This window comes from Trachypithecus francoisi, unplaced genomic scaffold, assembly GCF_009764315.1.
Source record: "Trachypithecus francoisi isolate TF-2019V2 unplaced genomic scaffold, Tfra_2.0 Lachesis_group8, whole genome shotgun sequence".
NCBI classification, from domain to species: domain Eukaryota; kingdom Metazoa; phylum Chordata; class Mammalia; order Primates; family Cercopithecidae; genus Trachypithecus; species Trachypithecus francoisi.
Genome location: NW_022681473.1, coordinates 30,133,930 through 30,159,932, shown reverse-complemented (window position 1 = coordinate 30,159,932; position 26,003 = coordinate 30,133,930). Strand labels below are relative to the sequence as shown.

General features: G+C 43.7%; 1 protein-coding gene across 9 annotated transcripts in view; it reads left to right on the top strand.

Moving 5' to 3' along the window:
- Nucleotides 1-26,003, top strand: part of EHF (ETS homologous factor) — a 57,253-nt gene that overhangs the window by 12,579 nt on the left and 18,671 nt on the right. For 2 of the 9 annotated variants that reach the window (XM_033204967.1, XM_033204961.1), the window contains 2 exons: nucleotides 20,679-20,867; nucleotides 23,813-23,912. In XM_033204967.1, the coding sequence (XP_033060858.1) occupies nucleotides 23,816-23,912 (97 nt within the window). In that variant the 5' untranslated portion in view covers nucleotides 20,679-20,867; nucleotides 23,813-23,815. Of the gene's footprint in view, nucleotides 1-1,796; nucleotides 1,948-2,559; nucleotides 2,743-6,056; nucleotides 6,113-19,692; nucleotides 19,712-20,678; nucleotides 20,868-23,812; nucleotides 23,913-26,003 lie in introns of those variants that run through there. The other 7 variants (XM_033204970.1, XM_033204964.1, XM_033204965.1 and 4 more) reach the window with 6 other exon arrangements.

Here is a 26,003-nt window from a genome sequence, read left to right as displayed (position 1 = left end):
ACAAAGGATCTGCTGTGTTTGATGATTTTGTGATCACACTTTAAACTTCGTATCCATAAACAACATACTTGATGTATCTGAGACTTGTAGTAGAAGGCCTTGAGACATCCATCCCATCATATCTATCTATCTATCTATCTATCTATCTATCTATCTATCTATCTATCTCTGTTGCCAGTGCTATCTTGTTGAAGTTGGCAGTAGGGTGAAAGACCTCAAACTCCAGAGGACTTTCCCTATGGATGCAATATACCTGCAATTCTAGCTTTTTGTTTTTTTAGGTTGGGGGTGAGGGGTATTGTTTTCATTTTTGTTTTTCTTCTGGAAGTTTCAACTAAGACCCAAGTGAAAAGAAGAATCAATACTTAATAAGTATCCACTAAGTAGCAGGCACACTTTTAGGTACTTTATTTACAAAAAAAACCCTCCACAAATAAAGTGGCTTGTGAGTATGAGGTGACATCTTTCCCTCCCCTCCCACCATTACCACCCCAATATGACTCTTCTCCGGAGTCCTCCAATCTGATAGACTAAATACAAGTGGATAAAGAAATGGAGATTTAACCAGAATTCTTCAGTTAGAAATTAAAGGGCCTATAATTAAAGGTGATTGGGACTGGTTCAGAGAGCCACATCACTTTTGGGGTTGCATTTGAACTTCACTACCTCTTGACCACACAACCCTACCCCTTCTACTCCCACCCTGCTGTCTCAGGTTAATCTCAGGCAACTGGGCAAAGAAGGCCAAGTTTGTTTCCCTGGAGTCCTGCGGGCTGTAGCACTAATGCTTCCCTTTTCTCACGTGTGCCCCCCACCCACCCCCCTTCACCATCACCACACACAAATGCCCTGCAGTGGGTGGAATGTAGTTACTTCAGGTTGTGCCTGATTTGTCTCTCAAGCAAAACTCCAGCAGGCCATTCCCTCAGGGCCCTGCTCTCAGATCTGGAACTGATAGACTAATTGGGGCTAATGTGATAATGGGCAATAAGGACATTTGTTGTTTTTATCAGTGTGTATGTGGGGCGGGGTTTACATTTGCATTTTCACAGGGCCCTTGGCAAGTTCACAGGGTTGAACTGTAGGGAAGGGTGGGAATGTCTGGGGCAGGTTAGGGAGGCAGAGGGGCTTGTTAGAACTTCCCTAAACTGCACTGCCCAAAGCCTCAAGACCTTCTTCAAGACCTGCCCAGCTTCCAAGACCTTCCCAAGTCCACCCTTGTCCTCCCACTGAGTCTTTTACACTTTCAGAAACCTCCGAATTCATGTTGAAACTAGAAAAATAAGTAAGAAAAGACTAATACTACTGCTCACTCACTGTTCCCCCTTAATATAACAACCAGTTTTTATTCTATTTGGTCAGCCTTTGCCCATAAGCAGAACTTTTTTTTTTTTTTTTTTTTTTTTTTTAACACAAGGGATTTCTTGGTTTTGATCACATCTTTATCTCGTTGCCAAATCTCAACTTCCCTTCCCTCTCCCACAAAGGGGAGGCCTGTTGAGTCAAAGAAATCTGCTTAGACACTTCGCTCATGCCAGGCCAGTGTCCTGGAAGGTTCGACAGAGAAAGTTAATGGTTGGGGGATGGTATTTCTCTTTGCTAGGAGCAGTCACTCACCCATATTAAAGAAGGTATATTTGTGACCCATTGAAGCAGGTACAGGTAACTCCCCAAATGTCCCTTGGCCCAAGGGAATAGAGGTTGCATGGGTATTTAAATCTGTAGATCCTCCCTAATATTCCACCTTCTTCTTGTCCAAACTGCTTTTTTATTTCCAGTTTCAGCATTTTGGTCTTCTCATCTCTAACTCCTACAGGGAGTGTCAATAAACCTTTTAAAAAAGATCATGTAAGTGTCAAGAGGAAGTGAAGAACCTAGATAATCCACCAACCGGATAATCAGCTCTTGCATATTTGAGAGTTGACTGCTTGACCTGAACATCTCCTGGTAAGGGACCCTCCCTCCCAGGATCTTCCCTTTCAAACCTCTCAAGGCTCTTACTGGGGGCCAGGGGAGATAGGCTTTTCAAAGTTCATTGTATTGCCAAGAGTCTCTGTCAAGAAGGCAGTCATGGTGCCTGGAGAGGGAACTTGCTGGGAGCCCCTTCAGAGCCTGGTACTTATACAGCTAGGGCAAAGATCTTGATGCCAAAGCAGGGTGGACTAAATACAGACTAATAAATGAGACAGGTGCTCAAGAGGGCCCCCCCATGCCATCATCTCCTCCAGATTTGAACTTCTACTCACTTTGCTTTTACATTCCCTTTTCCTGATGGTGTCTTTGGTGAGCAGGGTGCTTTTCACCTGAAACAGCCTCTGAGCTGAAAAGAACAGTCACCACCAAATCAATTCCTCATCCATTAACAGGTTGTCTCTCTGTTCTTGAGACACAGGCATTACCTGGTTAGACCTGTTTTGTTTGAACACTAATGTGTGAGTTGGCCAAATGCAAATGAGCCAATGTTTGTAATCCTTTATTTTATTTTTTTAAAGGGCTAGGTAGCCAATCAGAAGAGGGGGAAGTGACTTAGGGAATTCCCGGTTGGTGGCTTATTGCTTAACATCCTACAAAATGATTTAAAATTATTGTCACATGCATTTATCTTCACTCTGATGAGGGCTCAGACTTGATAACGCCCGTGGTGCCCCATCCCTGTAGGAGCTGGTGAGATTGCAGCCTGCTGCCTCCCCTCCATCAGCCACAGCTATTGGATTTCCCACCCAGAATCTTTAGGTAAATGAGGTAAGTCCTGATTTTTAAAACTTCTTTTGAGTCTGGAGTCCAAACACCTGAGTAGAAAGAGAAGCCTGCTTTAAACCGGACAGCTGAAACTAGAAGAGACACTTGGAGACGGCTGGCAGGAAGTGAGGCTCACCTTACCTGGGCTTACCTCACTGGGTCAAATCAGAATTTTATTTTGGAGGACAGGCTGGCTACTTTGGATATTATCTGTGAATTTCCTGCATTGTCTGGACTTCCAATCTCTGCGAATTTAAAAGCCCCCTTGCTTCCCTATGCCTATGTGGCAAAACCATTCCCCTGGGTTGAATTCTTCTGAAACAAATAGGCAGCTAGAGATAGGTGGCTCTGATATAGCTCAGTGAAGAACTGGTTGGCTAAGTAGCTGTTAGGGCTCAGAGTACATGGTCTTGCTTTCTAGAGATGTCTTCTGCTGGTAATTTTTCTGACTCATGAGCTATAGGGAAAGGCCAATTTGTTTTTAATATGTTCCAGGACTGGAAAATGGCTTGAAATAGGCAAGAATATACACAATCACACTGGAAAAAGTGGCCAGGCAGCCATGGCAGGCAAGGGTATTGGGAGAGCTGAATATCTAAAAAAAACAAAAATCCAGAAAAAACAAAAATCAATTTTGGCAAAGGGCTTCATTGTATAACAAGGGGACAAACTAACCCTTTGTTTACTCCATTTTCGGAGACTATGATCAGACAGGCAGTTGTGACTCAGCAGCAACAAATGCCTTCTAAGACAGGGATTCTTTTGATTTTGCTTGGACAAATTGTGGAGAAGTGTTAGCCCCAGTGTGGACTGATCTGGGAACAATGGGAAATTAACTTCTTGTTGGTAAATATCAGACTGAGGTGAGAAAGCGACATTTTCACCGTCCGTCTTTGCTGATTTACCATGCTCCCAGGATAGTGGGAGCATGTGTTTTTTATTTATTTATTTATTTATATTTATTTATTTATTTATTTTTTCTCTTAAAAATTTTTTTTTTTATTATACTTTAAGTTCTAGGGTACATGTGCATAACATGTAGGCTTGTTACATATGTATACTTGTGCCATGTTGGTGTGCTGCACCTATCAACTCGTCAGCACCCATCAATTCATCATTTATATCAGGTATAACTCCCAATGCAATCCCTCCCCCTCCCCCCTCCCCATGATAGGCCCCGGTGTGTGATGTTCCCCTTCCCGAGTCCAAGCGATCTCATTGTTCAGTTCCCACTTATGAGTGAGAACATGCGATGTTTGGATGCAGCTGGAAACCATCATTCTTAGCAAACTATCACAAGAACAGAGCATGTGTTTTTAAGATGGAGAGTGTATGATTCTGAGTTCAAGTTCACAGGTGCCACTGCTGGTTATCTGCACTCATCTTGGTGACAGCGAGACAGTGAGCGAATGGATTCCAATAACTTACTGATGGAAGGTCTAATTCAGGAGTTGGTTCTGTAGCCATGGAGGTGAAGATGTGTTCAGATAGTCTTTCAATGTGTAAAAGCGCAGTTAGAGATTCTGTGTGGCTGTGTGTTAATTCCACTGGGGTCAAGGGAAAAATTTATTTCTAACAGAAGAGAAGAAGATACGTTATTAGGAAGAATTTCATGGCTAGGAGATACTATCAGAAAAGGCTCTTAAGAGATTTTAAGAAAGACTTTAATAGCTGCATTTGGAGTTTGCAGAGGATCCACTTTTCTTTTTGTGACCTAAAATTCCGGGACGATGAAATAACTCACCAATTCCATCTTCTTATAATACGGAGTCACATAGACAACACTATTTTCACACCAATGGCTAATGGTATTTAAAAACCATGATGGAAAGTGAATTGAGAGTCATTTGAAGGTCTATAGTTGAACTTGAAAAAATAATAAATATAATGGAGACAATACTTCACTATGTTTCCAAAATATTTTAGAGAGGCATTTTAAATGAAAGTCACTTTGAGGGAATAGCTGCGCTGTAAGTTCTCTTATATAACCATGCAAGATGGTGGCCTTCATCAAGACCTTTCAAGGTAGTGTGGGTAGGGTGATGTGTTTGATTCAGGCCTCGTTTGTTATGGAAAGGCTCAAAATCAATTGTATTTGTTCTTTTTCTTTGGTTAAAAAGCACCTATTTGTTAAATTCAAACAATCCTTTTTGGGCTTTTTTTGAGACGGAGTATCTCTCTGTCGCCCAGCCTGGAGTGCAGTGGCGTGATCTCAGCTCAATGCAACCTCCGCCTCCCAGGTTCAAGTGATTCTCCCAACTCAGTCTCCTGAGCAGCTGGGATTACATGTGCTCACCACTATGCCCGGCTAAGTTTTGTATTTTTAGTAGAGATGGGGTTTCACCATGTTAGCCAGGTTGGTTTTGAACTCCTGATCTCAGGTGATCCGCCCCTCTCAGCCTCCCAAAGTGCCGGGATTATAGGCTTGAGCCACCGTGCCTAGCCGTATTGTTTTCATTTTTAATCTATTATGTGATCTCCCAATGGAAGTGTCTTTGACCTTTGTGGACATCAGGAAAGCCTGATTACATTCCCACTTGTGATTCCATGTTTATGGGAACCCCAAATGCTCCCATTAATTGACCAACTTTACCCTGATCTTCTTTCAATATCTTTCTGACTCCTTTAAGGTATGAGACAAAATGGAAACTGAGAGGTTAAAAGGTTTACTAGGTTGAATTCAATTAGTGAATTGGAAACTGTAAGGAACTCCTATTGGGTCTCAGGTCAGAACGTGAGTGCTTTTGGCCAAAGTTCACTTCTAAGGAAGTAGAATTTCACTTTCTGGAATCTTGCGATGTTTTATTTCCTCCATATCTTTCCCATGCCCCTGCCCCACCCAATCTCCACAAATTTGGGGATTTGAGCACTGGGTTGTGATTGTTAGACCATCTTGCTTTTCTGAAAGCCCAGGGCAAGACCCTGGTTCATGTCACAGTATCAAGCACAGACACAGAAGCTTATACAAATTATTGAGAAGTTATTGTCTTTTCTCCCTTCTTCCAGATGGAGTCATCTCTATGCCCTTTCACACAGATGTGATTTACAAAGACCTCTGGGTTAGGGGTCGGGTGGCGAGCAAGAATCCCATGGTAGAATTTGCTAATACACTTGAGAAGCAATGTCATGGTTTTAAGGAACTCAATTTAAAGCTTGAACCTGATTTTCAGGGATACCGTGTTGCTGCCGTTTCAGTCCATTTCTCTTGTTAAGATCGCTCTCTGGTAGAGTTGACGTGACACTCATTTTTGTTGTGGGTGGGGCCCTGGTTGGGAGGCATTGGCTCCACCGCAGCCTGGGTGTCTAGAGACCACATTCTCACCCTGCCTTTGTTACTGGGAAACCGAACGCGGTGCTGTGGCTTTCAGCTTGGGTAAGCCGGGTCTATGGCAGGGATCGCCATCTGAAGACAGATGCAGGAGGGCAGCCACACCTTGCCCAGGTTCTCTTAAATCTCTTGCTGTATAACTGAAAGGAGGGCATAGATAATTAACTTTATTTGACACTTTTCAGATCTAATTTTTAGGAATATGATTTTAAAATAACAGATTTGTTCTAATGAGCAAACAATCGTGCTGTTATTAAAAACGTGTTTACTTAAATTGAACAGGTTTCAAAGGGCCAAGCTACTAAGCTGTGCAGGAAACAAACAGTGCAGTGAGGAGAATGGCTCCTCACCACAACTATTCTTAGGGTGGGACATAGTTTCAAGCTAAATGGCATTGATGTCCGGAAGCCAGGAGGTGCTGAAGTAGAAATTTCCAGGGATCCCTCAGAGTTATTTGCTACAGTGTTTATTATACTTCAGAGGGGGGTGGAAATATTTCTTTAAGAATCTTCCCTGAAGAATTTTGAACTCCAGCTTTGGAGTGATGGGAGCACAGTGCAGGGAAGGTGGGATGTGAGGCGGTGCCCAGGCGGTAGTCTAGGGACCTGGTCTTCTAGCACTGGCAGAGCTGTGTGGCCCAGAGCACACATTCTCCTTTGCCAAGCTTTAGTTTCCACCTCTGGACAAAAGGGTTTGAACCTAATCATCTTTAAGATCCATTTTAACCCTCAGATTCTGTGGCTGTGGTGCTTGGGAGTGGTGGGAGTGCCTGGGGGTTGGCAGGATAAGCACGAATCTGTGAGAACTGAGAACAGGTGGGAGAAGCCTTCTAAGGATGAGGCAGCAAAGGTTAGCAAGAGCCCTTAAATGGATTCTTTAGGGCCTTCAGAATTTGGGCTAAGGGCTATACCTAGTGGAGGTACTAAGATCTGACACCTGGAGCCTTTATTAGGAAATGTTAGAATCCACTCCCATGACAACATCCCAGCTTTGTCAATTTGCCTCATGTGTCTCAAGCTGGTGGGAATGTAGAAGTGGACGAAACAGACTGTTTTGTGATGGCAGGGAACCATCTAAGCACAGGGGCAGGTGCTCTACTGGTGTCTTCTATAAAACGCCAAAGCAACCTGCCAGAAAATGGACATTTAGGTACTCATGGTGTCTACTGAGTTTGTATGGTACTGATGAGCTTGCTTGACTGATTATCCATGGCTTATTGAGTAGATCGAATGTATGTGGACTCACTTCTCCTAGAGGAAGACCCTGTGGCTGACCCAAACATTGAGCACCCTAACCTGGAGACTCTGATATACCCAGAAAGCCTCAACCTTGTATCTGGAGAAACCAGAACTTGCAACAGGACCAAGCAGGGTGGCCCATTTAAAGAGGCTCCTAGGGTTTTAATTGACCTTGTTTTACAAGAGACACACTGTAAAATACTCCTATGAAAACTTATTTCACAAGCACCTAACCACATTCTGTCTTCGGTTTGTTTTACAGGGCTGGGCCCCTTGTTCTGGTCAGTTGGTCCACATTATCTCTCCTCCTCCAATCTTGCCACACACACTGGCCCTGGGAGCCTTCCTCACTTCTTTACTCAGAAACATCTTAGTTGTTATTAGGGGTACTTGCCTACTTATTTGAAATATGGCCAGTATAAGTGCATACAAGATGTGCTTTCTGATTAAAACAAAGCCAAAAATAAAAAGAAACCAAAATGCCTATTATAATAGTTGGATTTTTAGACTAATAGACCACCTCATTAACTCTGCCATTTTACCATAACAACTTATTTTTACTTTTGTATGACCCTGTCTCAATGTCCTTTTTCTTTGATGTTGTTGTAATTATGAACATAAAATTTCATAGCTGCTTTTCCACCCCACTTTCTATCACAGAAGCACAATAAATAATCTTGGGGGGTGGGCTCTTATTGGCCCAATTGTGGCTTCAAAAAATTTCAGTTGCCTGTCCAGCCCTTTCTCAGCCTGATACAACGTCCCCCAAAAGTCTGTTGAGCTTTTGCTGGAATAAGAAGAGGATCTTCTACTTTTTGAATAAAGTAATGGAGATTGGAAAATATGGTCGTCTTGTGGAGGTTATTCCAGGCTTCTTCTTAGGAACCTTAAAAAAAAATCTCCTTAGTATGGCCGATGATGTATTCTGGACAATAAGGTGAGCAGAGTCTGAAAGATGAGAACAATTTTCAATCTTGTCATGATGCTGACTAATGATAAAACTTGCTTTGTCTTTGCAGTGTACTCTAGATTTCACTCTAAATTCAGCCTCTGTCTCGATCATGCCCACTTAGAAAATTAGAGTGCAGCTAGCTCACCTTTTAGTCATCTTAATTCCACTAGGCAGAAGGCCGTGGGTCAAGGAATGTTGATGGAGTAAAATTTGACTGCATGTGTATCTGAAGGGGTAGAAGGCTAAGAGATTTTATGGCTTGGAAGCTGCTGAGATGTGGTGTGAAGAACACCGGACTTAGAGTCCAGATATCTGAGCTCAAGTTGGACTCTACCACTGGGTACTTGAATGACTTTGAGTGAGTTATATAAGCTGTAGCATCTAAATTTTCTCATCTGGCAAATGGAGTTTATAACGTCTACTGCACTGGGCTGTTGTAAGGATTAAATTAACAAAGAATGTGAAAGCACCCGCACAAAACCTTGTGAGTAAATATTAGTAATTTGTGGAATGGATATCAAGGGAAATCTTCAATTTGAGTGTTTTCAGTGAGTTTCTGTTGGGTCAGAATGAATGTGTATTAAATTCTGGGATTTTGGTTGTGTGTGTGTGTGTGTGTGTAAAGATCAACGTTGGTTCTTCACTGTGACCTTGGGAAAGAAATGCAATAGGGATTTTACTGGGAAGGTGGGTAGCAGGGAGATGGATGAACCATATTAAGAGGGGACATCCAAATTGAACCTTGTTTTGAGTCAGCTGCAAACCACCACCAAGGAGGTCCTGGGAGACCTGGGGTGATTGGGTACACAGCACGTTCCTGTCCTTGTGTCCTGATGCCTGGCACATAGGGACCTGCAGAAAATACTGATTCTCCTTCAGGCAGTTCACATGACCAGCTTTTAGGAGTGAGTATACTATTGCCCACCTCTAAAATTCTTGATCAAGTCTCCAGATGTCTACTGACCACTGATGCTGAGGTCATGAATCTTGGGCATTCTAGAGGCTTTGGGGGAAAAAATTACTTCTTTTGCCCAGGCACTCTGGGGTCTACCTCTTGGTAAATTATTCAAATGAGGTTTCTGGTCATGCAAATGTGGTTTCTAGAGCCCATTTGAATTGAACAAGTAGTTCTTGTTATTAGTAAAACAACAAGGATCCCTAACCTGGGGTCCAAGGGTAAATTCAGGTTCTGTGAACTTGGATGTAAAAAAAAATCATCTTTATTTTCAATACTCTCTAACTAGAATTTAATATTTTCTTTCAGTATGAATGTAGGCAAAACCCCATGGTAGTATTAACTGCAACTGTGACTGTCACCAAGAGAAATCACATTTGCATGTCTTATTACACCTATTACATATATCACAAAATGTGGGTATTTGATATCAAGTTAGATTTGCACTAGGTAGATATTCTTATTTAATGTCTTAATGAGGAAGCACATATATTGTTATCAGGTTGGTGCAAAATTAATTGTGGTTCTTGCCATTAAAAGTAATTACAAAAATAGCCAGTCTGACCAACATGGTGAAACTCCATCTCTACTAAAAATATGGGTGTGGTGGTGGCACACACCTGTAATCCCAGCTACTTGGGAGGCTGAGGCAGGAGAATCGTTTGAACCCAGGAGGCAGAGGCTGCAGTGAGCCAAGATCACACTACTGCACTCCAGCCTGGGCAACAGAGTGAGACTCTGTCTCAAAAAAATTTAAAAACCCTGCAATTACTTTTGCACCAGAATGTGATATCATGCATTTATTTTAAAAAGTATTTTGACATTGTCTTTTAAAATAGAGTTTCTTTTTAATCTTATAATATTTTACTTTGTCATGTAAAAATATTATTTTGAGAAGAGGCCTGTAGGCCTCACTAGATTACAAAACAGATCCATCGTACATTTGAAAGGTTAAGAACACCTCATTTACAGCATTCTCTCATACACGACTAACGAAATGACTTCTGAACAGCACCAGTTGATAGATGGTCTCTGCCAAAAGGGGAATATGATCTTCCCATATGTTCCTGCCTATGGGTAGCCTTGAAGGTGTGAAGAGACTTTGGCATAATGAAGATGATAATAAGAATGATAATGGTAATTTGTTGAGTGCCTGCTGTAAGCCAGGTGGTTACAGGCCTGTTCAATGTCATGTTTAGTTTAATCCTCTCAACGACCTCAGGAGGTAGTCCATGGAACAAAGACAGAAGAGACCCCTGCCCACCCACAGTAATGAAACATGGGTATGGGCAAAGGCCAATGTGGTTACTGACCCCTTGGAGAAGGTTGATGTCACGAGTGTGCAACTCGTGCAGTTCCACAGGACCCCATGCTTAGAAAGTTTCCGTGTTTGGTTTAAGGCTCTGCTGTTGCCATCTTGAAATTCTTCATAAATTTTGAACAAAGGGCCCTGCATGTTCCTTTTACACTGAGCTCTGCAAATGATGTAGCTGGTCCTTCCTCTGGTTGTGGTGAAATGGAATGTATGACAACTCCCAGGGCTGGGAGTCTGGGAAGCTGCTGCAGAGAGCCCCCTCCTCATTTTCATCAGGCTCAGCCACGCAACCTCTGGTAGGAAGCTATGGCCTGTTGAGGAGAGAGGATGTCATTTTTGAGTTGGTGAGTTTTACAGTTTTGTTTGAGCTCCAAAGGTTTCCTCCAAACAACTGGAAGGATAGCTGAATAATTGCCTGGAAGGGATTTAATTCCTTGAAAAACCTTTCTGGTAGGGAGTTGCTGGCAATACTGGTGGGTTTTTCATGATTTTATTTTCCAGAGGGCTTGCTGCATAAACCAGTGAGCCAAGAGAAGCAGAATAAAGTCTGTTCTGGAAGGAAATATGAGACCTAGTGTGCCACGAGTCTAGTGTTCTCATAGGAAGGATCTAAAAACAAACTCGGCTTTCTTGCCTGCTGCTATTGAATGATTATCGCTACAAAAGGAAAACTCTACTTCTTCTAAAGAAGAGGTCGTCTAACTTGTGAGAAAATTCAGATGTTATTTGCCTCTTGAGCTGCAGGGATGCTAATGAAATAAGTCTCATGAAGTTCTGGTGGTGTTTTAGGGCTAGGTTTTTATAGACTGTTCCAATGTTCAAAACAGGGTCATGGATGTAGTGATGGTGGAAGAGGTGAAGACTTTTCCTCAATTTCTTTGTCTCAGGGATGGAATTCAGGCTCCCCCAATAACATTTTCATGGTCTTTCTCTGGTCAGTCAGTGATGTCCATAACACAAGCAAGCCTGTCATCAGGACAAATCTGTGATGGCTAAGACATCAGGTGCTCTTCCAAAAGAGCCATAATTCACCCTTCATTTTTCAAGTTTTTTTTTTCTTGCTGTTATTACTGCTCTTTTATCATGGCTAATAAGTCTGAGGTGGCTTCAGGCAGCCAATCCTAACCCCTGAGTCAATGTGGGGCCTCCAACGGGAAGCCAGACTGAAGTTCTGATAGATGGGTTTGAGTGGCTGTGAAGTGGTGTTTCTGTAGCATCCAGACTGATTTGCACAGAAAGGGAGCTTCTTTATTAGGGCACGAGGATGATCAATATGTCTCCTATTTATATTTTGGGGAAAAAGTTGTGGGAACCGTGCTTGAAGGATCTCAACTTTGAAATTGAAAGTATGAGGTCCTAACAGACATCCTCCTTCTTTTTAGAAACACAAGGATGCATTTTCAAGTAATTTCAAAAGACTTATGTTGCTTTCCCCACCCCTTTCCAAGTACACGTATTATAATATATCCAGTCCATTTGCTAGCTTTATGTCTTCAGAAAAGTTGCTTAACCTTTCTGTGTAAAATGGTGCTAATATTAGTACTAACATTCAGGGTTATTGTGAGGATTAAATGAGGTAATTCATGTAATGCCTAGTTCTATTTCTAGCACATTTTAAACCCTCAACAAATATGAACTATTATCACTGTCATAGTTTTTGTTGTTGTTTTGCAATTACGTGGTTTTCAAGATTCTGTGCTGGGGGCTGTTGCTCTTTCCTTGACTTAAACATCTTGGTCTTTTCCTGTGAGGAAACTTGACTCTTGAAATGGTCAAATCCATTGTCCTAGTCCATCCTGACCCCTCCCTGGCTCCAATCCCCACCCCTTACCGTCCTCCACCCTTCCCACATTCTTGCACAGTTGGTCTTATTTATTTTTCAGTCAACTAAAGGTGTTGTTAAATCTTTTATTTTTCTGCCGCCCGATTTGGTTCTAAGCACTCTACTCCCTACGCTGCTCATGACAAGAATGTCTGGGAACACTCAGCCAGTCATATCCCTCCCCTGTAGGAACACCCAGTTCTTAATGCTCCTGGAGAGGCAACATTTCTGAGGCCATTCCCCACTGCCATAAGCCCCCCTTCCCGATGAAGCCAGTGGTCTGGTAGTAATGAACCCCCCACGGCCCTCAGAAAACTGGGGCAAGGTATTTGTCTGGGGAAATGTTGCATGTTGCCTTGACTGTGCTTTCTTCTACAAAGCTTAAAAAGGATATTATATTATATTATTATTTTTTTTTTGAGATGGAGTCTCACTTGGTTGTCCAGGCTAATTTGTATATTTTCAGTAGAGACGGGGTTTCGCCATATTAACTAGATTGGTCTCGAACTCCTGACCTCAAGTGATATGCCCGCCTTGACCTCCCAAAGTGCTGGGATTACAGACATGAGCCTCTGCGCCTGGCCAAAAAGAGATATTCAAAAACTCCCTCTGACTGTGTGTGCTGAAGGCTGAGTGCTGATGCCATTGCTTAATTAATGTTGTTCATGATCTCCATTTAGGCTATTTGTTTAACTCCTTGTGGCCCTTTTTGGACTTAGCTTATCATGTGACATTGACAAATTAATGAGAAGTGAGCATGTGATGATGCTTGGATTAGGACAGAAATCACATCTAGCACATCTCAGGCCCTTTCTACCTGGGACCTGAGACCTCAAGTCTCTTGGCAGGAGATGAGTGGGTCTACACAGCCCGCTTTTGAGGTAGGTGTGGCTAGCCTCATTTATGCGATAGGAAAACTGTGGTCCAGGAACTAAGGGTTTTCAAATTATGCTCTTTGCCCAGGGCTGGATGTAGGATGTCTAGGGGAGAAGCTAGACTGAGATCTGGGTACACTGAGCCTCCACTTTAGGAGGTAACCTAGAGACTACACCTACTCCGTAAACTCTATTGACTTTTGGAAGTCAACCATTTGGAAGAGTGTGGTTTTGGTTTCGATCGTACCCAGCAGTCTTTTCTCTGCCCTTGTTAATCTGATTTGTAATCTGAACCTGGGCTGGCTGGAGGCTGGCCATGTCACTCTGCAGACCTTGGACACCCCTGAGTGCCCTCACAGAACCAGCCAATGGAAAAGTACAATGTCTTCTGGCTTCTCAGCCTTGCCAGCTCCCTCTAGCCTATTTGATACCCTCTTTTATATTAAGGGAGTGGAAATGTAGCATCCAAACTGAAAATGCAGGGTTTTCTTTGTTTTTTATAGAAAAAACAAATTGGCATGAACACTCAGTCAAACCAGCTCAGGCTGTTTGGGCAGATGCCTTTCTTTGCCTTTTTCTGTTTATTTTCCTACAAATCAATGCTTAACTGCGTTGTTATCGGAGCAGAGCAACAGGTGCAAAAAAATAACTCTGCTGCCAACTCAAATGAAAAGGTAGGGCTTATACCCTCTGGGAGGTATTCAGAAGATAACAGAAGCCCCTGCCAGCAACTGAATTAACAGCTCTGTTTACGGTGGGTTTTATGTTAACAACCTGCTTCTGACCCTCCTACACATAAACACACCATTGTCTTGGAGAGAGACATTCAGCCATCCAGACAACCCACTGCTTTATTCTGCCCTGAGTGGAGATTGGTTTTGGCTCAGGCTGCTTTGTGAAACCCAGAAGCATTATCCTGTCTGCCAACTCCACGTCCTAGTCACAGTTTTCTGTGAAGGCAAGGGCATGGGATTGCCGGAGAGAAGAGGATTGGTCCTGCTTTTAAGACTAGTTGAAATACTTTTCAAGGTTGGTCATTCTCAAATGCCAGAGAGGGTTGCCTGGCTCTCTCTGCTCTTGCCCCATTCCATTCACAACAGGAGGTGGGGAATGAGCTCAGATGATTTTGGAAGGAGCCACTATTGTTTTGGAAGCCATGTCCTTGTGAATAGTCCATCAGGGTAGGGCAGCGTCTATGTTTTATTTACTATTGTGTCCCCAGCACCTAGCAAAGTGCCCGGAATCTAGTAGACACTTGGTAAATATATATGAATTACAGAGGGTCTGAGACAATATCGTAATGGCTGGATAAGCATTTCTTGGTGATAGTTTCTTTCGGCTGAAGGCTGAGAGACTAACTGTCTTGGGTATGAGGGCTTAAGTCCAGGGTAATTAAGTATCTTTTGAAGGACTGAGATGGGAGTGGGATGGGGTAAGGGGTGGCTTGGCCAGCCTTGAGGTCCTCCTGATGGAAGTAACCATCAGAGAGATCCTCTGCAAGAGCTATATTCTGGGACCAGATTTGTCTGTTCGGACTTCAGAGACTCAAACTTTTAAGTATCCAATCATTGCTGAATTTGAACATTTGGCATTAATAGAACTAAGCAATTGCCTGCTTTAATTCAAGCTGGCAAATAATGTACAGTAGGCTATCTGCAGATGGATTAGACGTTGAATTCTCTACACTAAATCTTTTTTCTCTGACTTTATAAGGACTTGCTTGCATTTATGGACATTTCTTTCAAGGCTGGTGTCTCCTGGAGTTTGTCATCTTGTGGTGGGAAAGGGAAGGGAGGCAAGTGGGTGAATCTATAGACCAGAAAATCTCAATGGTGAGAGTGTACAAGACTTCATTAAGGGAGGTTCTCAGAAATGCAGATTTTAGTTTAGAGGTCTGGGGTTTCAGCAGCCAAACATTGTTGAATCTGAAAATATGGGGGTACTGAGCATTAGGACCTATTTTATTTCAAGTTGGCAAATAATACAGTGATAGGTTGTCCACAGAGGCCCACAGAAAGCAAGCAAAACCAGGAAGATGTAAATGTTTGGAAGAAGAGGAGAGGCAAAGCTTCTTTTGAGGTCTCAAAAGCCTCTGTGACCTTTTACAATCCGAAGCTTGCCCTATTTTTACTTTATCATATCTGAATGGGTTTGATAAAGGCCCTGGGGGTCATCTTAGGTAAGCTTGTCTTTTGATCAACTTGGGTGCCTGCCACTGTCAGTATGTGCCACCTAGCCTGGGTCTGACACCAAGACTGATAAAGATCAGCATACTATATATATTTCCAAATGGCTTACAGTCAATAAATTGTACCTATAATCGATCCAGACTTGGCCTCCCAGTGCCACATTATTGGTCATGAAAACCCTTGAAACCCCAGCAATAATACTTCAGATGTTGCCCCTGGGAACGTGAAAAATGTCTGTTTCAAAACACATTATAAGGCTATGAAATTATCTGTGATGTAATCCCAAGAGAATCAAATACATTCCCCAAGCTTGATTCATAATTCAATTCATTTGTAAAGACACAAATGATTGTCTGTATTATATTCAGTTGCCTTTCACATGTACATGAATTTTTTTTCTCTTATTTGGGAGTAGTCCTTTGAAACGACAGTCATATTGAAACAGGAAGTCAGTAAGCTGTTGCAACATCCTTAGGGCAAATGCTGTGAATTCACCTGCTGGCAACTTTGATTAAGGACTGAGAATGGTGTTGGTATCACTGTCATCACAAAAGTAATTATTTAAAAGGACTAATTGCTTATTTGGCTTCAGGAGTAAAGATGCCCACATGGCAGCCAGTTCTGTGGCAGTTTGGTGATGATGTGGTTGGATGAATAAGGGAGCTAGGAAGATGGCTGATGGTGGCCTTGACTCTCAGTCCCCTGGGGCTAGGGACAGGGAATGCAGGTGCAAGCCCTGGTTAAGATCTGCTCTGTGGCCCTGGTGGCTCCCAGTATTCCTTCACCCTTGCAGCAGGAGCAGACCATGCTCTCTGGCCTGAGGTCTGATTCAGGTAAAGCCTAAGTAATTACGGACCAGTCTATTTCCCAAATACAAACTTAAAATAACTTTATTGAGTCATAGGGGGATAATTTACATTATATACGCATGCATGTATATATGCAGGTATATGAATATGTATATATATAATATGTATATAAACTTGATAAAGGTGTAAGGCAGCAGATGGTCCAGGGAGAATGCTATGATCATGTCTAGAATGGGGGTCAAAGTGAGAATGAGTCTTCTCTGGCAAAGTACCCACTTCTCAGCAGAGAGTGGTCAAGTTCCCAGGTTTTATTGCAAGACAGTCTGAGTTTGAATTCTCTTCCCTTGCTAAACTGTGTGACCTTGAACAAGTCACCTAACTCCTCTGTGCCTCAGAGAGGCCATCTGTTAAATGACATAATGCCTCCTAGAGTTGTTGTGAGAATTAATTGAGATAATATGTTTAAACCAGCAGTGCAGAGCTGGCACTTTAAGTATTCAGTAAGTCCTAATTACTATAATATAGTTATTATTATTATTTTTAAAGTGTTCAATCCTGAGTCTCAGTAGCCCCATCACTGAACAGAAGAAAGACCTCCCTCTAACTGAGTAGGCCCAAGCTGGCCTGTGTTGGTCTCTTCTGGGAGGTTTGCTCTATATATTTAAGAAGGGAGGCCAGTGGAGCAGTCCTTGGGCTTGTTAGGAATCCCAAGGCTGAGCAGAGCCTCCTGGGCCTTGGGGTGTGTGGTTCCAGCTCCCTGCCAGTGGCCCAGGGGTTCTTTTTGCTTATCTGTCCCTATCAACCCCAGTCCCAATCCCAAACCTTATTCTTTTTTTTTTTTTTTTGAGATGGAGTTTCACTCTTTTTGCCCAGACTGGAGTGCAATGACGCGATCTCGGCTCACCACAGTCTCTGCCTGCTGGGTTCCAGCGATTCTCCTGCCTCAGCCTCCCAAGTAGCAAACCTTAATCTTTGCAGTATTTGAGCATTCTCTGTGCTAAGGGACTCGGAGGATAGAGAAACGGTCAGCCGTTCTCTGCCAGGGGCTCGTGTTTTAGACGACATGCTGCTCTTCCTGGTCTTTTTCTTTCTGCACCTGCAAACCAGCCATGGTATGTGGGAGTGCATAGCCTTTGACAACACAGAGTTTAGAAGCATTTGCCTTACCACTGCTCTTGGCAGCCTTGACAGTGTGTCTGGTGAGAGAAAGGGGGCAGGAGGGATGGCTTTCGTCCTTTGGGTAAGAACTGTGCCCAGTCAGAGGGGAACATCATGGCTTCTGCAAGCAGGGTCCAAGCCCCACTGTTTATAGCTCAGCCATAATGGTGCGTCTACACAGCAGCTCTCAGAATAGGGAGTGGGGAGGCATAAGATCTAGTCCTAGGCTCGACTGTGCCAGTCAGCTGGAACTGGAGAAGACAGTACAGATAAGAGAGCTTTGAAGCCTTGCTTGAAATGAACTTGGCTCTCAATTTCCTCCTTGAGTGTTCAATAAAATAAAAACAAGTATGATTATGATTATTATTTAAAAACCAGCAAACACTTATCAAATATTTACTATGTGTCATGCTTTTCCAAGCATTTTACAGGTATAATTTCATTGTTGTCTTTCAACAATGCTTTTCATATCATCTCTATTTTATAGATGAGGAAACTGAGGTCCCAAGAAGTTAAATAACTTGTCCAAGCTTGCCCCATTAGGAAATTGGCAAAGCCAGGATTTGAACTGTGGCCATGTAACTCCAGAGCCTGGGGCTCCCAGAAATGATCTTACTTCTGAGGAGTGTACCCCTACCATGAGATGCCCCCAGTGCCAGCCAACACAGTTTAAACAGAGACTCATGGGCAGACCCTCTAATAAGCATAGACATTGACTAGACACTTACTACATATGAGGTGCTATGCTGGTGACTTTACAAACAATCTCATTTAATCCTCATATCAGCTCCACATTCCAAAGTGGAATTTTGTTATGTGGGGAGACTGAGGCGGTAGAGAGGATAGAAATTCTCCAAGGTCAACATAGCCCACCAAGCCATAGTACCAAGTTTTCAACCCTGGCCATTTGAATCATGAGCCCTTATTCTCTTAAGAGTTTCCCTCAAGACATGCGGCACCACTAGGCTGCTTTTCTGCTATGCCCATATTTGCTACTGACCAGCAGCCAAAATGGGAGACTCTTAAACTTTCGGGTTAGACCAAATGCTCTGTTCCCCCTGCTCCCCTTCATTGGTCAAGGCTGTGCATGGTGGTCAGGGTGGTGCTTTTCTGGAAGCAAGCCCTCGAAAAAGCAAGCCAGGAGAAGCAGGCACAGGAGGCTGGGATGTGTCTCTGTGTGTGGCTGGTACAGAAGTAGTCCAAGTCCTTAGCAACTCAGGGCACTGCGGGAGTTTGTGTTTACCTGAAACTGCCCTTAAAAGAAGTGAGAGGCGGAGGCTGGCCTATCTCCTGCCATGTCTCAGGCTGTGGTCGTTCAGCACAGAACACTGCTTTCTTGCTGGAAAAAGAATTTCAGATTGGCCAAACCCCAGTGGCCCATAATGTTAGGGGAGCTGATGGCACATTGTAGGGGACTTGCTGCCTAAGGTTAAATATGTTCTGGCAAGAAGCCTGGCATGATGTACTTGCCAGTTCTTCAGTCTATCGGGTAGCACACAGCGCTCTTCTCTTCAAATAAAGAGTACAGTTCTGCCCCACAACTGTGGGTCTTACACAAAGAGGTGAAGTTTGGGACAAATGTCAACCTCTGGACAATCAGTAGTGACTCAAAATCAAATACAGTTCCCTCCAATTGTTCCTACCTATGAAAAAGGATAGGAGAATATACATGAAAAAAAATCTCGGGATAATCTACATTTCATTTCACTGCTTTTTTTTTTTTTTTTTCTTTAGAGACAGAGTCTCGCTCTGTCGCCCAGGCTGGAGTGCAGGGGCGTGATCTCGGCTCACTGCAACCTCTGCCTCCTGGGTTCAAGTTATTCTCCTGCCTCAGCTCCCCGAGTAGCTGGGATTACAGGCACCCACCACCACACCCAGCTAATTTTTGTATTTTTAGTAGAGATGGGGCTTCACCATGTTGGCCAGGCTGGTCTCGAACTCCTGACCTCAAGTGATCCGCCTGCCTCGGCCTCCCAAAGGGCTGGGATTACAGGCGTGAGCCACCATACCTGGTCACACTCCACTCTTTGAGTTTGAAATAAAAGGTATAGTTTTTCTTTTTGTGTGTGCAGTTTTTAATAGCCCAGGTAATAATTTATACTACCTTTCCAGAATATATACCACCTGGGAACAGACAAAGGTGGCTCTGATACCCAGTGTATTCTCTTAAACCTTCACAGATCAGGCAATTACTCTATAGGTACCAGGCACTCTGCTGTGGCCTTTGAGGTGCCTTGTCTCATTTAACCCTCCAGCAAGTCTATGCCTATTCCCCAGGAGAGGAAATGGCAGTCCAGGAAGGCTAAGGGACAGCCCAAGTGTGTCACATCAGTAAGAGCAAAGCCTGAGCTGTTTGCCTCCACAAGCTTTTAACCAGTATTCTCCACTGGGGGTGGTTTTTGCCTTGGGGACATGGTGTGTGTGGAGGGGGTGCTGCTGGCATCTAGAGGGTAGGGGCCAGGGGTACTGCTAAACATCCTACAATACACGGGCCAGCCCCCACAGAAAGGACTGTCCACATTTCAGTGGTGGAGAGGTTGAGAAACTGCTTTTAACCACAACCTAGGGTGACTGAGGATTCCTCCTCTGCCTCCCAATCCGAGTTTCCTGCCTCCAGCAGAAGATGGGGCGAAGCAAGTTCTTTTCCCAGCTTCCTTTTGACTCCCAGGATAGAGTCATTCTCACTTAGGCTCTGAACTGGGGATTCAGTCCTGGAAGAAATAAAATGTGTTAGAGGAACACCTTGAGAATTAATGTTTAAAGAAGGGAAAGGAAACTGATTTTGACAGGGGATATGTTTGCCAGGGGCTAGACAAGACACCTTTAGACCCATTATACTTATTTATCTTTCAAAACAGCCTTTAGGCTCAGGAGAAACGAATACTCCCCCACAATCCCCTCCAGCTCTCCCATTTCTAAACCAGTGTGAGAAATAGAGGCTCAGAAAGGTTAACGTGCTCAAGGTCACATGGTTGAAAGATGGGACCTAGAGTCTAACTCAGGATTCTCAGATTCTGAAGTCTCTACTTCCACACATTTGATGGTTTTTTGTTTTTTTTTTTAAAGAAATAATGAAAGCTATGCTGAAGGTAAAGTAGGGAGCTGAAATAAGAGCATTCAATAATTCCCCTACTTTCTAATTAAAAGGATTGCTTTGTATACCCCAGAAAGCAATTGCTATATACCATAGAAAATCTACATTAGCATATGGGGATGTGGGTCAGGTGGTTATAACAAGGTTTTTTTTTACAACTCTCAAGTCACATTTGTTATCCATGATCTCATTCCATCTCAACAGTCCTGTGAGGCTGTTGGAGCAAGTGTCTTCACTCTACACCTGAAGAACTGTGCCTCAGAGGAGGGTAGGACTTGGCCAAAGGCCTTCAGCTACACTGGCCCTGGACCTCATGTGCCCACCCTGAGGACATCTTTCCCTGCAGCTCCCTGCCCGGTCGGAGATTCTGACCTTCTTTGCTTACAAGCCCAGGTGAGCCCAAGTGAACTCTGACTCATTAAGGGTTAAGCCACACAAACTCTTTTATGAGTGGAAACCACTTAATATGCCCTGTAAAAAAGGGCCCCTCACCATGCTGGCTGCTTTTCCTTGGAAAGGGAGTGCCAGCAGGGAGCAGGGCTGTGCACAGGCCATCTTTTTGTGGGAGGATAGCGATGGGGCAGCTGCCACCCTGTAGTCTTAAAGACATCTCTGCGGATTGGGAGAAGTTCTGGATGCTTCCAGAAGGTCAGGGTGGAAAATGACGTCGGCCCTGAGGAGAGGGGCTTGTGGGCATTTGGCCACAGGTGGAGAACTGGCCCATGTTGTTCTGCAACATTTATTAAATTCTTTTTTTTTCCACTACTTGCCAAACTCTCTATGTGCATGACCTCATTTGATTCTTACAGCCCTTTGAGTTTGGTATTGTTCCCATTTATCAGGTACAGAAAGTGAGGAACAGAATGTTTTTGGCTAGACAGACTTGGCACTGGCTCAGGGTCACCCACAGTAAGCAGGGGAACTGGAATCTGAGCCTGCATCTCTCCAGCTCCAAAGCCTGGGTGCTCAACCTCCACACTACCGTGCTTTCTGTTTGTCAGGAAGCATAGTTGGCCCAGGCAGGTGCTGCCACTGAAACGACCACTTTGAAACAACCCCGCAGGTAAATCCTTGTGAAAGAATTTTAGAGAAGCCTTCCCCTGCCTGTCCTCCCTGAGCCTGGAAGGCCAATCCCTCCGTGCAAATGGGCTGGGCTCTGAGCTTCAGCCCTTTCAGGGTTAAACAGTAACCTTTCCACTGCTTTTGGTTGAGCAAATGCTAGCAAGGAACAAGCCCAGCCTTGAGCAAACAAGAGACTGGGCCCTGGGCCCCCCTCCTTCCCCCAGCCACCCGGTCTGGGGACTTAGAGACTTTCTTTCGCCTTGAAGTTCCCAATCTGATTTCTTAGTTTTAGGGCAATTGCTCTACAAAGCTGGATGGGAAAATGCCCAGTTATTGTGAAAAAGAAAAGAAGGTTTGATATGAGTTTGTTTTCTTTCTCTGAGGGTGAGAATCAAAGAGGTTTTCAGAAAGGGAACTTACGAATCAGTATAGTCACCATCTTTAAATTTTCAAGTGGGGAAACTGAGGCCCAGTGTAATTTCTGGTTCAGCCTATCCACAGGGCTAGTGACGCTTCTCATCATAGCACCTGACGTGTATTCGTGCCCTACTTTGTGCCAGGTGCTGGGGGTACAGAAACTCATTTAATCTCTAATCAATGTACAGACGAGGTATGATTAGCTGCATTTTGCATATGAGAAAACTGGGTTCCGAGAGGTTAGGTAACATGTCTGGGTGAGTACTAACCTAGTAAGTGGGAAGACCTGGAATTGACCCCAGCTCTTCTGGCTTCAAAGCTCCTATACATGGTGCCAGGACATAGAATCCAGCTTCCTACCTTCCCACCCAGTGGCTCTTTGCTGTTACAATGTTCACCATCCCTACCCTGTCTTTCCTTCTCCACCTTCTACTTAGACTGGATTCAGTCCTAATGATTTACCAAACAGCAGTGATGATGATGCTAATAATTATCATACATGTTTGTGTGTAGCCTAGTTCAGCCTTTAATTACCGCTCTCTCCCCAGCACCTAGAATAGTGCCCAGCCTATTACTAGGCTGATAAATACTTGTCGAATAAATGAATGCATGAATATATTCGTACGCCTTCTGCAGACCCCTCTTCTCCCCTGACAGGCCCTACACAGAACCAGAGGAGTGGTAGCTTAATTAGGGGACGGAATGCCAAGGGCTGAAAATCTTCTGGATTGGCAATTTTACTCCTGTGGACATTGATAATACCCGAGGATGCAAAATTTCCCCAAAACAGGCAGAAAATTTTCCATGAATTGCTGCTATAAAGCTGAATTCCTCTCCCTACCTCAACATTTTTATAAAGAGCAAGTGACTTTTATAGCCTCTGGGTATTGCCCAATAGTGATCTGGAAACAGGCTGCTCTTCATTTAAATGACTGAACACACAGTTGGGGCTCTGGTCTGAAAGGTGGAGGGTGCCCCACTTGGGAGTAGGGACATTATAAATACCAGAGAATTGAAGACAGTATTTCTGAAGTGTAAAATGTTTACATTGCTATAAAATAAACCCAAACAGGCCCACAGAAGAAATCTCTTCTCCCAAGTCCTTTACTGAGAAAATGATCCCACAGACTGAGGAAGCCACTTTTACTTAGGTCAGCTTGGAAACCCACTAAATTCTCCAAGTCTCTAACAGGAGAGAAAAAAAAATGGTTATAATTATTACCAGAAAGGAAAATTTTTTTTCTTTATCAGAAATGGGCAGTGTCTGTCAGAGAAACCAACTGATTCCTGATATTATCAGAAAGCCAGATACTTGAAGAGCTCTATTAAAATATGACTGAGGCCCTCTGACGACCAGCCCAGCCTGTGGCAGACACCCACACTGAGAAAACTTGTTACTGGGTGTGCAGGTGCAATTGCAGTCCGAGCTCCCACACAGGTGCTGGGGCTGTGCTGCCACCGGCTTGGATTTTCATTGATTGAAATTGCACTTTAAATACTTTAAATAAAATCTCTTTGGCATTTTCACTTTTGTAAAAAAAAAACCACTTGGATGCCAGCCAGCCTCGCCCTGGGAGCAGGTATTGCATTTTCCTCCCGCTTCATTCCTGATCAGAGATTATTCATTTATGAATGGGTGGCTGTAAAAACTTGCCTCATGCATATGAAAATTGAACCTGGAAATTTTTAATTGCTGTGAGTTTTGCTTTTACAAAAAAGGCTTTGGCAATGGGTGGCAGGCAATGGGTGGAAGGACAAATTCTCTTTATTTTCTTCCTAAATTTACTCTGTGATCTGCACTTTCAAATGACATTTGTCCAAGAGGCAATGACTGAACAGGCTCTTTGATCCCCTAACAGATCATGATTCTGGAAGGAGGTGGTGTAATGAATCTCAACCCCGGCAACAACCTCCTTCACCAGCCGCCAGCCTGGACAGACAGCTACTCCACATGCAATGGTAAGGGGGCCTGTGGGTGTTGGTGTCACTGCTGTGCTGTGGGGGCTCTTTGCTTTACTTCTTCTCCCAGCCTAATGTTTGAAAAATATAGGCTTTTCAGCAGAAGATGTGGGACAAGAAGGAATGGAGAAAACTCAATTTCGGAGTTCCCTACTGGCTCCCAGGGTTCCAGACAAAAGCTCATTTGAGATATTCTGTTGCCTCCTCCCAAAATTAAAGGTTCCAGATTGACAGCCTGGCAGTGAGGCGGGTAGAAGAGATGCCTAAAGGAAAGACTCCGTGTTGAAGGTTTTAATAGTGTTTTGCTGGGATACCAAGATAGGCTAGGAGAAAAAGGGTGTGTATGTGCATGTGTATGTGCGTGTGCGTGGAGGTTAGGAAGGAGAGGGTTATAGCAGTTTAGTCTTTCTTTTTCATCTTCCAGTGGCCTCTCTTTGAAAGGGGAGAGGAGATTTGTAAGGAGAACACGTGTTCTCCCTAGTGCTTTAATCTAGAACACGTCTATTAGAAGAAGAGGGGACCTGGTGGTGGGGCGTATAGGAGGTTTGGTGATCAAGCCTGTGGCTTCCTGAATGAAGCTGAATCCCTAAATCAAGTTGAATCCCTGAATCAAGTTGTTGCTGAATCAGGAACCCCACACCCCATTGTGAAGCCATCCAGTTTAGGCATGCAGCTGTGCATCCAACAGCAGTGAGTTTAGGAAGCTCTGGGCCTCTTCTTGATCCACACCCACTGCCAATCTCCCTGCCAGAGGCTCTGCTGTTCGAGTTTGCTTTGAAATATGGAGATGGTTTGTTGGTGACCAGAGCTTGAGAGGAAGCAGGAGTGGGAGGATAATGGGAGAGTTATTCTGCAGGGAGTGCTGATCCATGTGGAGCTCCACCTCTTTTAATTTGGAATCCTAGTCAAACATGGTTGAAAGGGTGAGCAGGTGAGCTTCCCTTACTCAGTCACCTGCCCCCTCAAACTGCTGCACTTTCTGGGCAGTTACATTTTCTGTTGTGAGCCTCAGATACCCTGTGAGGACCCAGAAAGTGGATTCTAAATAAAACTGGAAGTCTTTGGCATCCGCCGGACCCTGGCCCCTCAATGAAGGCAGCATTTCTCTTGCTTGCTCTGAAGAAAGTTGGGGAAATGTGTTCAGCAGGAGGTAGAACTGGGGTGCCACTTTTATTTCTTAAATTCCAGAGATCTCAAAGAAAGCTCAGCCCTGATCAAGACTGAAGAGGAGAAGGAGATCAGTTGAACGGCAGAGAGGATGTGAACTCATAGGAATTTTTATTGTGTCTCCTAAAACTTCAGGAATTTGGTGGGTTCGCTGTCTGATGTGGAATCTCCCCAGTTAACTTCAGACAAAAATCCCTGATTTTCCAAGTTTGAACAAGATACACTAGCAGGGACTATCTTTTAATCTAGACCATATTAAGTTTGCAGATGAGATTATTCTAGATGTGCTGTTAGGTTATTAAAAGTTGGTGCCTCTGTTGCCAAAACCGGAGCTGTACTGTCATAGCATGACAATTAATTTAGAAAAATAAAGATGAAAGACTTGGGGAGCCACAAAAATATATTTTCCATCCTTAGACAGCTTTATTTGTGAGGCACCAAAAATTGGGGGAAATGGAAAGATCGAGCCCAAGGTCTGTGTATTTGGTACTATTTCCATATAATTAGATTTTTAGATTAGATTGTTCCATTCTTCCCCCAATCCCGGACTATTGGCTTTCTCTTTAGAGCCCACGTTGAGGGCTGGGGGCTGCTTTTTTTTGGCTATGAGGTATGAGGAGCTAAGTGCATACTGTGAGTGACGGGTATTGCTAATGGCGGTCACCTTTGTGCACTAGATAAACCTGACCTCCTCCTCTTAGTGCTTCTGAGGTCTGGAAGCCATGGATGGATTCTGAATGAATGAGGAAGAAGAGGGATTGGGTCAGAAACATTTCCACTTCAGTCTCCCCTCTGAGGGTGTTGTGGGCTGGACCATGGGCATTATGGGAGTCAAACCTTTCTGAGGCCTTTAGCTCCTTGTAATTCAATAGACCAGCAACATCAGCATCACATGGAAGCTTGCTAGGAATGCAGAAACTCAGG